Below are 14820 nucleotides of genomic sequence, written 5' to 3'. Positions count from 1 at the left end.
CATAACGAAAGCAGAAGGCATGAAAATTATGAAAGCCTTTCCGGAAAATTATAAAAGGGGTCCTGTAAAAGAATTACTTGTGAACAATCATTTTTACTGATGACCTGATCTCTGCCTAATGGAGCCACTGAGAGATTGGAGAGCTTTTCTACTGCATGAGAAAGAGCCAACATTATAGCAGGATTCTGCATATCATGTGAATAGACAAGGTGCCACTGGGTGATAAGGCCTATTGCTTTCATATCTTCACTGCTCTCATAGTTCCTGCAATCCGTACATTTGCAGTTCTCTGAACAGAGAACATTAGATTGAAAGCACTCACGGTATTTCTTCAGGCACTCAGATCTCTTGCAGTGGCACCCCTTCGTGTGCTTAACCACAACAGGGCCTTCTGCCACTTTAAACTGGGATGTAATGAGAATGGATTTCCTACATGACATGAGAAGGCAAACATATTGGTATACAACTCAGAATTTGGCTTGTTTGTCATACGACTATTGCTAACCTTAAGCCCTCAACTCATGGTATGGGTTCAAGAATCGGCACTGCTAGCAGAACACCATGCTCAAAATTCTCGATTTTAAGCAATGTACCCAAAAGGGAGTCAGGTAATGGCAATCCATGACTCCATGTATCAGTTGCTAACATTGGAAGACAAGTTCTAGATGACAAAAAGGGGATTTGACCTCTCTATCATTGTTGATGCCCAAATCTCACCGATCTATTGCACATAAAAATATAAAGATGTGACACTTTAGTCTAATGATATATGAGTCTTGACCTCAGAACATTATTTGCGCCGTATTTACGGGCCACTTCATTGTGTTTAAATTTTGGATACCGACAAGGAAACAGGCAAAACAAGACATAGATAGCCAAGCCCTTCAGCAACTAGAAGAAAACACAAGTGATTCTTGTGAAATATACATTGTGCTCTACCTCGCCATTCTGGGCTGCATGTGGAGGGATATTCCCAATTTTGGACATAAAGGCCACAGGATTCCTTTCCATCACAGTATTGATAGCATCCTATCTTGCAGCCTCATGACTAACATTACTAGAACAGTTTTTGCAGTTGCAATCACTGCAGTATCTACCTGATGCAAAACACTCACAATACCTAGAAATGCATTCAATCAAAAGACCAATCAGTAGAATTTTATGATAAAGAATACAATTCAAGTCGTTGCCTAGCTATTAAAAATAGTAAGGGCCTTCAACTGACTTGAGAGAATGTAAGGAGTTCATCAGTAATGCAAGTGCTCAGATAGAAAGCAAAATCTCATTACTGTTGTAGATATTAGAACATTTTAATAGCTTGGTCAAATATAAAGTTTGACTTAGGACAAAACTAGAACTTCAATCAATTCAAATGGAGGGAGCATTTGCTTTCGTTATAACTTTGGCACTATTTTAGATTGTTTTTTTTTAATTCAGTTAAAAATTATCCTGACAGTGCAAGACACAAAGGAATGACAACAGCAATCTAGAATTATTTGTTCTATTTATTTCCGTATTTTCTATTATAAGTGCTCTAAAGATGTAGCCTGGGAAGGAAACTAACCACAAAGCATAGAACACGAACTCTAGAACTCTAGCATCAAATTATGAAAGAAAATACTACCAAGAAATACCAACTATATCAGGTTTCATTTGGAGGTTCATTATACATTATTTTGCCTGTTTGCATTGTGCCCAGCGACTGGTCAGCAGCACTTGGCACATAGCAATACAAGCATATGCACATGCTATGCACGTACAATCACAATGAGATTTTTCACAGGTAGTAATATACGTAAATAAGCACTAACCTTTAAGGGCTGGAAAATGACTTGAGGGATAAAATATTTACCTTAAAGACAAATTCAATAGCAACAAGATCCTTATGATGCATATTGTTTTAACAAATTATAAGGGAGCCTACATTCAAGTTCTTGCACTTGCAGTATTTCCTCCTTGGATATGAGTATTTCATATCCTGCAGATAGGAAAAAATTCAACAATTAACAAAAATAATTTCCAGACAAAGGCTTTCCCTACTCTCAATAGAAGGGGGAAAACCTAGACATTATTTCTCAATTAGAGCATCTCTAGTGGCCTAGTGTATCCCATAGTCTAAGCCAGATATAGACCACCAGAGGCCAAAAAACGTCTCCAGCGGCTGGTGTATGGCGTGGTCTAAATTTTAGACATCCATCAGACTAGCTACACATCGTCTATATTTGGACTACCGAGCGAGGATGTCCAAACGAGAGATGCTCCTCGTGAGCTCTCTCCCGTGCCAATCCGGAGCTGTTGGAGATGAGGACACCCGCGCCACGTCCAAAATGTAGCCGTTGGAAATATAGACTATCAAATCTAGACAATCCACTGAAAAACTGAGGTTGTCTAAAATGAATTTTTTTTACACCATTGTGTATGTGAAGATATAGACTATCAAATTTAGACAAGCCACTAGAGATGCTCTTAACTTTGAGACACAGAATACCAGCTGTACAATCACAATGTCCAAGTAGGTAGAGTAGTTATCGGTTTCAATTTCTTCAACCAAGTTGCAGGAAAACCCAAATTAAAACTTTTATTTTATAGGAGCACAATTTCTAGTAAAAAATCATATATCCTTCCACTTAGATCAAAAAGAATTTTTCCAATAGAACTATGGAACCCCCAAGTGGTTGCGGTTGTACCTATACTGCAGGAATAAGAAAAACTCGCTATTCACTCAGTTTATTTTCCATAATAACTTATGTAGGAGAGATGGCTAAGCAGTTCAAGGCATAGCATTGGAACTGCTATGTAGACTTTTGTTTACACATCCTATCTCACTATATGCCTTACTCTAAATAAACATTGCCATTGCCAAATTACCTAGCAGGGAGAGAGCTCACACTCACACGCCTACAGAGGTTGCAGCCTTGCAGGCATTGGCAGTAGTGCTGGCACCTGGGGGGTACATGTTGCAATGGAAGCACTTGTACCCCTGATAGTGGCAGCTCCGCAACTTGTAATGCCTCCAGCAATGACAATAGCATTATTAGAACAGTTTTTGCAGTTGCAATCATTGCACTCGCAATACCTAAAATGCATTCAATCGAAGGACCAACCAGTAGAATTTTATGATAAAAAAACAATCTAAGTCGTTGCCTAACAATAACAGCACTGGTGTAACATAGACCAACAGTCACAGATACAAGTAGCTCCTAAAACACCAACATTCATAGATGAAAATCCATGAACCACCAGTCACAGATACAAGTAGCTAAAACAAGCATAACATCATTTTTGCTTACAAACAATCATTAAGCAAATGGAGGTTGATTTAACGACTGGGAACGTAGGCAAGATGAGCACATCCTTGAAACATAATTTGCCTTCATTTCCTAAATTCTCTTCGATCTTGGGGTGCCAGATAAAACCTAATGAAGGCAAAATAAGCAGATCCTTGAAACACAATCATGCCTTCATTTCCTCATCCTCTTCAATCTTGGGTGCCAAATAAAACCTAATGTAGCCCATCTCGCCAATCTTGTACTCAACAACCACTGGCAGTTCAGATGAGAGGCTGATGGTGACTTGGTCTGACAGTGGGCTTGCCTTAGTGAAGGAGTTCATGTACCTCAGAGCAAAGGTAAGTGAAACCGGCTCTTGCATTTCTATAATGGTAGATTCCTCAGGCTGCATTGATACAAACATTCATTAGCTACCATACTGATACATGTCCAATATGAAAACCAAGGCTCAAACTGAAATAATATTTGCAAGTGTAAACTATAGGTGAGATTAATACTCCACATGGCTTAAGCTGAATACAGGTCTTTTTTTGTTCACTGACCACCTCAACCACAATTTTAAAATGGTACTCCAATATTTTACACTTGCAACTATCACTTCAGTTGCCAGGCTCGCCAGCTCAGAGTACAGGGGCCATCAAAATCACTTTGTATAGTAAATAGCATGTTACAAAAATATGTAGCTGCAGTCCTTGTAGATCTGTTGGACTCAACCTTCAGTAGACAAAGCTATGTACAACTAACAACACTTTTTGAAGTGAAAAACTATGTAATAATGTAAACAAACTAAACATTTCAAAGCATCATTTTAAGCCATGTAAAGGAACAAAACAGCAGGACTGGGTAGTGTGCATCTATGAAGACATGCTGGGCAATTTTATCATAAATAAACTACACCAGCAACAATAACTACCAAATCGTCCAAATATAATAACTGAGTGATTAGTAAACAATCTGGTTGAGAATTGGGTGCAGCTGACTATTTATGTTGCTACAATTAAGGTATTGACAAACTACAATCATCCCTGCAATCGGGATCCCTGACTCTCATTATGCAATACACCACAAAACCACAATATAAATGCATGAAAGGGGAACAGATCTATACAAACTAGTGGAGGAACAATGCAGGATACCTTGTCAACGGTCTTGTTCTGCCTGCAAACAATGTTTGCGGTTCCAATATCTCCAGCAGTGGAGAACTTGACACCCTCCTTGGTGACAGAAATAATAACTGCAGCGCACAGAAACCGCGTCAGCCATGAGACATGTAAGAAACAGAGATGATTAGTGCAGCAGACCACAATAATACAGGAAATGGGGGATTCCGCATACCAGTGTCGCCGATGCTGCTAAGATCCTTGCAGATCCTGGAGAACTCCGAGGAGGGCATGCGAACGATGGCCTGGTACTCAGAGTCTGGGATCCCGAGGTGCTCGCTGTCGATGTCCATGAGCTTCATCTCGAAGTCGGCAATCTTATCCTGGTCTGTTGACCCACCCAAACCACGGTTACCATCGACACCCACGGATAAGGAAGAGGACCGACAGGAAGAGATGTGCAGAGGGGTGCTTACTGGGTGACTCGAACATGAAGGTGACGGTGTCGGAGCCGTCGTCGGCCTTGATGGTGATGATGTCGTCGTTGCCCGCGCAGCGGAGCATCTTGGCCATGTTGCCGAGGTTCATGCCCATGGAGAGGTTGCGGTCGCAGCGGTAGTGCTCGAATCCCTCGGAGCGGAGGAGCAGGGCGACGAGCGCGACGTGGGAGGAGTCCATGGCCTGCAGCGAGAAGCCCGTCCCGGAGCAGTCGAAGTTGGCGTCCGTCACCAGGTCCTTGATCGCCTCCAGCACCTTCTTCAGCAGGCTCCCCTGCACCAGCCTCAGCTCCAACATCTTCGCGGGCGGGCGGGGGCCGGCGGCGGCGGGGCGCGAAGGGGGCGGGGGTGGATCGAGAAACCCTCGGGAGTGCGGCGGACGGCGACGGCGGCGGCGGCGGCGGCGGGGTGTGAGGGAGGGGTGGATCGAGAAACCCTAGGATTTGGGAGAGGCGGGAGTGCGGGGTGGAGAGGGGAATGGGCGGGGGGTTAATAGGGGGGAACGTTCGGGGGATGCGGAGCGGAAAGAATGGGAGGGAGCGCGAAATATTTTCCCGCTCGCGCTCCCTTCCCCTGGAAGATTGGCCTGCGAGTGGGTCCGAGATGCTGCGGCCCCACATGTCGGTGAAGGGGGAGGATCGGTTTGGGAAAGGGCGGGTGGTCTGGGGCCGCGCGGGAGACGGAGCTCGCTTTCCCGCCATCTCTCTCGCTCGCCGCGTGGGAGCTCCTTTTTTTTTTTGAGGGCCGAAGCCGATTTTACAGGGCGAAGCCCATTGATACTCAATCGCTAGCCTGTTCTCTCCGCTCGCTCGCTCTTCGCCCCTGGCCTGTTCGCCCGTTTGGCTAAAAAAAAAGATCTGTTTGCTCGTTTTTCTTTCTTCTGGACTGGTCTTTGTTTCAAGATAAAAACTACATTTTCACAGATTTGAAAAGTTAAATAGACTTGAAAAACTTCTTGAATTTTAAAAAGGTTCACGGATTTAATGGCGTACATGGATTTGAAAAAAGCTCTCAAGATTTGGAAAAAGTTCACAAATTTCAGAAAAGTTCATCGATTTGAAAAAAGTCCAACGATTATGAAAGAAATTTCATCAAATTTGAAAAAAGTTCACGAAATTTGAGAAAAGTTCATTGGATTTTAAATAAGTTCATCGAATTTGAAAAAAAGTTCATCAATTTTGAAGAAAAAACTCATCAATTTGAAAAAAAATCATAAATTTTGAAAATAAGTTCACTTGAATGTTAGCCAAAACTTGGAAAAAAATATTGCGGTTTTGAGAAAAGTTCACGTGTTTAAGGAGAAAGAAAAAGGAAAAGGAAACAGAAAACAAAAACAAAAAAACGAGTAAAAACCAGCCAAAGAAAACAGGGAAAAAACAGAGTCCAATCTTTATTGTTACTACAAGTTCACGCAGCATGGAACGAATAAAAGAAATAGGTAATCACAAGACGTGAGGTGTCCCAGCTGGTTATCGCAGTTAGAATCGAACCTGGAGTTTCAGGGATAAAATCCCACAGACACTTGTTTTTTGAAGTTTTGAAGAAACGGAAGAGAAAGCGTAAACGGGCCAAGCCCATGCCGGAGGAGGGTATGCGCAGGTTTGTAGAATAGCCTTTAATGGGCGCTGAGAGCACCAGATAGGAAATGTTGCCTTCCCTTCCCTCCTCGGCTTGGGGTTTGGAATTTGGACTTTCGATTTCGTTTATACTATATTGTTTGAAATTTCTGAGCATCTCAAAATGGAAGGAGATGCATGTAAATTGTTGTAACAAAGTGTCGTGCAGTTTGTGTGCCCTGAAAAATTGAAGAAGTGTATCAATCGCATAATCTGCAACACTCGACACATTTTAAGTAAGTAAGGCATCTCCAACGCGGACCCTCAGACCACCCTGCATCCATCCGGGTCGTAGATGTGGGGCTTTGCGGGAGTCGGGACTGCCACCACACACGACTCTGACATCCCCGATCCACTTTTCTCCCACTCCGCCCCTACTCCCCCTGCTTTGGATCCGCACCTTTCTCATCCGCCACAACCGTTGTACCTCTCCGGCTGTCGCCCGGGCATCATAGAACATCAGTGGCCCCTAGCAACGTGTACGCGCTCCTTGTCCTACATGGTCGTCCACCTAGATTCCCTCTGCAACCAGGTACCCTCCGCCCCCTACGGACGAAGTTTTAGGGGACAAGGCTGGATGGCCGGCTCCCTCAACACTGCGTGCGGACAAACACCGTGTCCGTTTTGAGGGTTAGCGTTGAAGATGCCCTAAACTGCATTCCAACTTGGAATTTTTTTGCCTAGCATAACTTGTTGGGGAACATAGTAATTTCAAAAATTTCCTACGCACACGCAAGATCATGGTGATGCATAGCAACGAGAGGGGAGAGTGTTGTCTACGTACCCACGCAGACCGACTGCGGAAGCGTTGACACAACGTAGAGGAAATAGTCGTACGTCTTCGCGATCCAGCCGATCAAGCACCGAAACTACGGCACCTCCGAGTTCGAGCACACGTTCAGCTCGATGACGATCCCCGGACTCCGATCCAGCAAAGTGTCGGGGAAGAGTTCCGTCAGCACGACGGCGTGGTGACGATCTTGATGTACTACTGTCGCAGGGCTTTGCCTAAGCACCGCTACAATATGATCGAGGTGGAATATGGTGGCAGGGGGCGCCGCTCACGGCTAAGAATATGATCACGTGGATCAACTTGTGTGTTTCTGGGGTGCCTCTGCCTCAGTATATAAAGGACCAAAGGGGGGAGGCTGGCCGGCCACATAGGGCGCGCCAGGAGAGTCCTACTCCCTCTGGGAGTAGGATTCCCCCCCCCCCAATCCTAGTTGGAATAGGACTCCTTGAGGGGGGGAGAGAGAGGGGGCTGGCCACCTCTCCTAGTCCTAATAGGACTAGGGGAAGGGGGGAGGCGCACAGCCACCTTGGGCTGCCCCTTTCTCCTTTCCACTAAAGCCCACTAAGGCCCGTGTTCTTTGTGTGGAGGATTAATGTAATAACCTCTACATTTTACACATGAAGATATTGAACATTAGATCCGCGCAATATTGCGTACTTCGAATGAAAACTTGAGGAGCCTCGTTGAGGATTAATTTAAGTTCACAGGGGATGTTGTCTTCAGATGTTTGGTTCGAGGATGGTCTCGAGAGTCTGATAACTTAGTCATGTGGCGGACTTATGCTGTCTCTCAGAGATCTCTGTTGATTTAAGCTCCTATAGAGGTTGGTGGAGTAATATTTTGTCATCAATATCTTCACTGGAATCACTTGTTGAGTCATGGTGCGAGGGAGGACATAGCAATAGGTTCCTGCTACGGTGGTATTATTTGTGGAGAGTATATATCTTGTATTTCTATTTAGTATTTTGAATTATATGGTCTGTTTGTCATCGTATAGTGATTGGTATATATTAGGTTGCATTGAATTTTAATAAGGAATTCGAGTACGAATTTGAAAAGAAGGTTGATTCAATTTGTAGAAAATACGTCATGCTAAGTAGTAGTAATAAAGGAGTCGTCTATGGACCAATTTAGAAGTTATTAGTTTCAGCATGTGAGAAATGTAGTAGCCAAAACCTGGAGAAAAAATATTGGCGGTTCTCAGGAGAAAGAGGACGTTCACGATTAAAGGAACAAAGATAACACAAGGAGAAAGAAACATTGACAAACATAAAAAAAAAAAGCGAGTAAAAGCGGGCAGCGCTAAGACAACACGAGGTGCAAAACAAAAAGTGGTCAGCAACATACTTTATTGTACTCTAGCATAGTTGGCAGGAGCAGCATGGACGAATAAAAGAAATAGGTAGAGCGGACTATAGAGCAGCTGGAGATAGTTACCTTTGTTTGTTGTGTGGTTGTGTTTTGTGTCGCCAGCTGGTTATGGGCGGTGCGTTAGAATTGCGAAGGCTGGATGTTTCGGCTTATAACTGCCACAGACGCGACTTGTTTGGTGAAGGATTTTGAAGAAATGCGGATAGAGAAAGCGTACGGGGCTAAAGCCCAGTGTTGTGCGCGGAGTTAGGGTATGCGGCAGGTTATTAGAATAGCCATAATTGTGTAAAGGTTTTTTGTTTTAGGTGTTGGTGTTTTGTATTGTTTTATGAAATGTTTTTTTAAGGTATGTATTCTTCGTTTCTTATTCTTTTCTTAGTATTTGATATTCTTTTTTGTTTTATGTTTGTGAGTTTTTTTATATTTTTGTGTTTTTGTTTTATTTGTGCGCTGAGAGTCTAGCCGAGATAGGAATGTGCGTTGCGCCCTGGAGCGTCTCGTGCTGAGGTTTGTATAATTTGACTTTCTAGTTTGGTTAGGTTCACTTTATGAGTTGTGTGGTTTGAATATTGGTCGAGTTCATTGATCATCATTAGATAATGGAATGAGTTGAGGTGGCGATTGTGGAGAAGTTTGTTTTGTAGGTTTGGACGATAAGGTGTCGTGGAAGTTTGTGTGGTTAGTTGGGTGGTGCGGGTTTGGGTTTGTGGGTTGGGGAGGTTTTAGGTCGGTGAGGGATGGTTTGGTTTGTGTTTCGGTGGGGTGTGTTGGGTGTTGGTGTTGTGGGGTTTGTTTGGTTGGTGTGTTGGGGTCAGGCCGTGCTGAAATGTGAAGTTATTAGGTGTTATGCAATGCGGGTCATAATTAAGGCAACACGGTCGACACATTTTAGAGTAGGTAGGGGGCGAGGTCTGCGGCAAGCGGCGGACGGTTCCTGGGTGCCGAAGCGGCACCTGAGGTGGGATGCCTTATCGGCGGGTCGTAGATGTGGGTGCGTTGCGGGAGTCGGGGGTGAAGGTCTGATAGGAGCCGACGGGTCTGGGTCAGTAGGGACACACGAGCTGCTAGGATCGTGCCCGAGGGAGGGTGCGGCTACGTTTTGGGTGCTGGCGGACAGCGGTTCCGGCGCGAGCGCGAGTACTGCGCGGGGTGAGCTTTGGATCGCGCACGCTTTCTCTTATGTGGGCCGGCGGGCATCGAGAGCCTAGTGTTGGTGGTGTACATGGCGTTGCTGCCGGGCTGTGGCGTGGCGCGTGGGCCGACGTGCGGGGTTGTGTGGTGCGGGGGGGGGGGTCATTGCATGAGGAACAGTCGAAGTGGCGCGGTCGTAGCAGATTGGCGGTGCAGTACGTGCGCATCGGGACTGTTGTGGTTCTGGGCTAGCATGGTGGTCGGTGGGCGGTGGGGACGGACAGCTGAGGAGGGTTGCTTGGCTCGCACGACGGAGGTGTTACGGGGGGCTCGGGCCCGCCTAGGCGACGAGAGAGTTTTAGGGACTATAGGGACTGGATGGGTGGCGCGGCTTCGCCCTGTGCAGAGCGGACTGCGTGCGGGTGTACAGGATATGCTACGTGTGGATTCTCGTGATTGGGTGGGAGGGTTAGGTGCGTTGAAGATGCGGGCGTATATAGCATGGGTTGGGCATCACTAACTTGATTTGGTTTGGCCTAGCTATAATTAGTGGGAACAATATGTAGATGTTCAAAATATTTCCGGGACGGCACACGCAATTGTGATGCATGTTGGTATGAGGCGGATACGAGCGAGAGGAGTGTTTGTCAGGCTAGGATAATAGTGGTGGGTGTTGTCGGGTGTAAGACGCGTGTTGGAGGGTGTATAGTGAGGATGTGTTTAAAGGAGACGTCCGGGCGAACGGGCAGAGTTCCGACTTAATTGTGGTGGAATTGGCGGGACACTATGTAAGTCGTATGTGAGGGAAGTTATATGTTTGAGGTCGTATACGTCTTGAATGGTCGGCGTGGGGATTCGGCGGTGGGTGCGGTGCTGGATGCAGATGGCGCAGCCGATAGATCTGGGCTTAGCGCGTGGTCTACGGTTTGCTGTGGTCGCGAGTTTCGGGTGCAGTTGGCAGCGTCTTTGGCGGAGTTGGTTGCGGGCGGGGGGGTTGGTCGTGGGTTGTGGGTGTTGGTGGGTCGGTGGCGATTTATGATGCTGATAGTGATCTTCGGAATTTATCGTTGCCTGGAGCGGCTAGGGCGTTTAAGTTCGTTCTCGGGGTGGAGAGTTGGCCGTGCAGCACGACGTGCGTGAGTGACTGGATCTTGAGGTTAGCTTATTCTTGTGCTGCTATGTGGCTTCTGCGCATAAGGGCAGGTCTGCTACAATTATGATCGAGGTCGCAGTTATAGGTGTGTTTTGTGCTATGGTGGGCATGCGTGCGCTCAGGGGTCTAGATAGTTGGTGATCAGCTGTGGGATCTAACTGGAGGGTGTGTTTGTGGGTGACCTGTCGTCGCCCGTCAATGGATGGTATAAGGACAAAAGGGGGGAGGTGGCCGGGGCCAGTCTCAGGTGGTCATTAGTGGCGCGGGCGCTAGTGTAGATGGCGTTTAGTGTTTAGTGGGTTGGCGTCGGTCTTAGCAGTGGGGAGGGGATGCATTTGTGCGGCCGGTCCCGGTTTGTTGTAGTGATCCTGGTATGGTTGGGATAGGGTAACGCTGCGACCGTGTGTGATGTGGTGGTGGGGTGAGAGTAGAGGGGGGGCTGGGTGGCGGCAGCACGCAAGCAATCCAGTGCTAAGGAGGGTACTGAGGTTGGGGGGACAGGTGGTGCAGTCAGGCGCGGAGCAGGCTCTAGTCGGTGGTCGGTTAGTGTCTGCCGTCGATTTGTCTTTTCTTTTCGCACATGGAGGCCGTCGACTTCGGGTAGGATTGGGTTGGTTATGGGTGCTTGGCTATATAAGCTCGCGGGGGGTACTCCGGTAGACTGGATCTTTCTGCCCGAGTAGCTTTGGGTTTTTGTGTTTGGTTTTTCTGGTAATGAGATCCGTATGTGATGCACAGCGAACACTTTCCTAGAGTAGGTTTGGGGCGTGTCTTGCAAGAGCATTTGTTGGCTTCAAGTATAATCATATCTTTATGTGCGCTCAGAGCGCGAGTTTCAGTTTAAGTAGTGGGCGTGCTTGCGTCATAGTGCGCGTGATCAGCATCGCGGCGACTGCGCAGAAACAACCAGTTCGTACTATATCATAAATGCATAAACATCATAATATGGAAGCTGTCAATCGTAACGCTTAAGCGTGGCGGAGCTACGGTTCCGAGTGAAAGCAATAGTTAGACATGACTTCTAAAGGGGAAAGGTAAAAGCAGCGGAGGGAGCAGGGGGAGAAGAGGATGTGGAGGAGGGGCAGGGGGGAGAAGGGGGGAGAGGTGCGGACCCTACGGGTTCGAGAACAATGTAGACATGACCGAGACACGTCTCCGGTCAATAACCAATAGCGGGACCTGGATGCCCATATTGGCTCCTACATATTCTACGAAGATCTTTATCGGTCAGACCGCATAACAACATACGTTGTTCCCTTTGTCATCGGTATGTTACTTGCCCGAGATTCGATCGTCGGTATCTCAATACATAGTTCAATCTCGTTACCGGCAAGTCTCTTTACTCGTTCCGTAATACATCATCCCGCAACTAACTCATTAGTTGAATGCTTGCAAGGCTTATGTGATGTGCATTACCGAGAGGGCCCAGAGATACCTCTCCGACAATCGGAGTGACAAATCCTAATCTCGAAATACGCCAACCCAACATGTACCTTTGGAGACACCTGTAATGCTCCTTTATAATCACCCAGTTACGTTGTGACGTTTGGTAGCACCCAAAGTGTTCCTCCGGCAAACGGGAGTTGCATAATCTCATAGTCATAGGAACATGTATAAGTCATGAAGAAAGCAATAGCAACATACTAAACGATCGGGTGCTAAGCTAATGGAATGGGTCATGTCAATCAGATCATTCAACTAATGATGTGACCTCGTTAATCAAATAACAACTCTTTGTCTATGGTTAGGAAACATAACCATCTTTGATTAACGAGCTAGTCAAGTAGAGGCATACTAGTGACACTTTGTTTGTCTATGTATTCACACATGTATTATGTTTCCGGTTAATACAATTCTAGCATGAATAATAAACATTTATCATGAAATAAGGAAATAAATAATAACTTTATTATTGCCTCTAGGGCATATTTCCTTCAGTCTCCCACTTGCACTAGAGTCAATAATCTAGTTCACATCGCCATGTGATTTAACAGCAATAGTTCACATCGATATGTGATCAACACCCAAAGGGTTTACTAGAGTCAGTAATCTAGTTCACATCGCTATGTGATTAACACCCAAAGAGTACTAAGGTGTGATCATGTTTTGCTTGTGAGATAATTTTTAGTCAACGGGTCTGTCACATACAGATCCGTAAGTATTTTGCAAATTTCTATGTCAACAATGCTCTGGATGGAGCTACTCTAGCTAATTGCTCCCACTTTCAATATGTATCTAGACCTAGACTTAGAGTCATCTAGATTAGTGTCAAAACTTGCATCGGCGTAACTCTTTACGACGAACCTTTTTGTCACGTCCATAATCGAGAAACATATCCTTATTTCACTAAGGATAATTTTGACCGCTGTCAAGTGATCTACTCCTAGATCACTATTGTACTCCCTTGCCAAATCAGTGCAGGGTATACAATAGATCTGGTACACAGCATGGCATACTTTATAGAACCTATATCTGAGGCATAGGGAATGACTTTCATTCTCTTTCTATCTTCTGCCGTGGTCGGGCTTTGAGTCTTACTCAACTTCACACCTTGTAATACAGGCAAGAACTCTTTCTTTGACTGCTCCATTTTGAACTACTTCAAAATCTTGTCAAGGTATGTACTATTTTGAAAAAACTTATCAAGCGTCTTGATCTATCTCTATAGATCTTGATGCTCAATATGTAAGCAGCTTCACCGAAGTATTTCTTTGAAAAAACTCCTTTCAAACACTCCTTTATGCTTTACAGAATAATTCTACATTATTTCTGATCAACAATATGTCATACACATATACTTATCAGAAATGCTGTAGTGCTCCCACTCACTTTCTTGTAAATACAGGCTTCACCGCAAGTCTGTATAAAACTATATGCTTTGATCAACTCATCAAAACGTATATTCCAACTCCGAGATGCTTGCACCAGTCCATAGATGGATCGCTGGAGCTTGCACATTTTGTTAGCACCTTTCGGATTGACAAAACCTTCTGGTTGCATCATATACAACTCTTCTTTAATAAATCCATTAAGGAATGCAGTTTTGTTTATCCATTTGCCAGATTTCATAAAATGCGGCAATTACTAACATGATTCGGACAGACTCAAGCATAGATACGAGTGAGAAGCTCTCATCGTAGTCAACACCTTGAACTTGTCGAAAACCTTTTGCGACAATTCTAGCTTTGTAGATAGTAACACTACCATCAGCGTCCGTCTTCCTCTTGAAGATCCATTTATTCTCAATTGCTTGCCGATCATCGGGCAAGTCAACCAAAGTCCAAACTTTGTTCTCATACATGGATCATATCTCAGATTTCATGGCCTCTAACCATTTCGCGGAATCTGGGCTCATCATCGCTTCCTCATAGTTCATAGGTTCGTCATGGTCAAGTAACATGACCTCCAGGACAGGATTACCGTACCACTCTGGTGCGGATCTCACTCTGGTTTACCTACGAGATTCGGTAGTAACTTGATCTGAAGTTACATGATCATCATCATTAGCTTCCTCACTAATTGGTGTAGTGGTCACAAGAACAGATTTCTGTGATGAACTACTTTCCAATAAGGGAGAAGGTACAATTACCTTATCAAGTTTTCTACTTTCCTCCCACTCACTTCTTTCGGGAGAAACTCCTTCTCTAGAAAGTTTCCGAATTTAGCAACAAAAGTCTTGCCTTCGGATCTGTGATAGAAGGTGTATCCAATAGTTTCCTTTGGATATCCTATGAAGATTTACTTCTCCGATTTGGGTTCGAGCTTATCATGTTAAAACTTTTTTCACATAAGCATCGCAGTCCCAAACTTTAAGAAACAACAACTTTGGTTTCTTGCCAAACCACAGTTCAGATTGTGTCGTCTCAACG

At 45.1% G+C, this 14820-nt stretch overlaps 1 protein-coding gene across 1 annotated transcript; it reads right to left on the bottom strand.

Moving 5' to 3' along the window:
* Positions 1-3145: 3145 nt before the first annotated feature.
* On the bottom strand, positions 3146-5362 carry LOC125538975 (proliferating cell nuclear antigen). Its single transcript, XM_048702308.1, has 4 exons — positions 4867-5362; positions 4626-4778; positions 4427-4524; positions 3146-3675 (listed from the first exon to the last, which is right to left on the bottom strand). The coding sequence occupies exons 1-4, from the start codon at positions 5183-5185 to the stop codon at positions 3454-3456; spliced, it is 792 nt and encodes a 263-aa protein (XP_048558265.1). The 5' UTR covers positions 5186-5362; the 3' UTR covers positions 3146-3453.
* Between the last annotated feature and the right edge of the window lie 9458 nt (positions 5363-14820).

This window comes from Triticum urartu, chromosome 2, assembly GCF_003073215.2.
Source record: "Triticum urartu cultivar G1812 chromosome 2, Tu2.1, whole genome shotgun sequence".
Taxonomy (NCBI): Eukaryota; Viridiplantae; Streptophyta; class Magnoliopsida; order Poales; family Poaceae; genus Triticum; species Triticum urartu.
The sequence above is the reverse complement of the archived record's forward strand: the minus strand, read 5'-3'. Positions and strand labels throughout refer to the sequence as shown.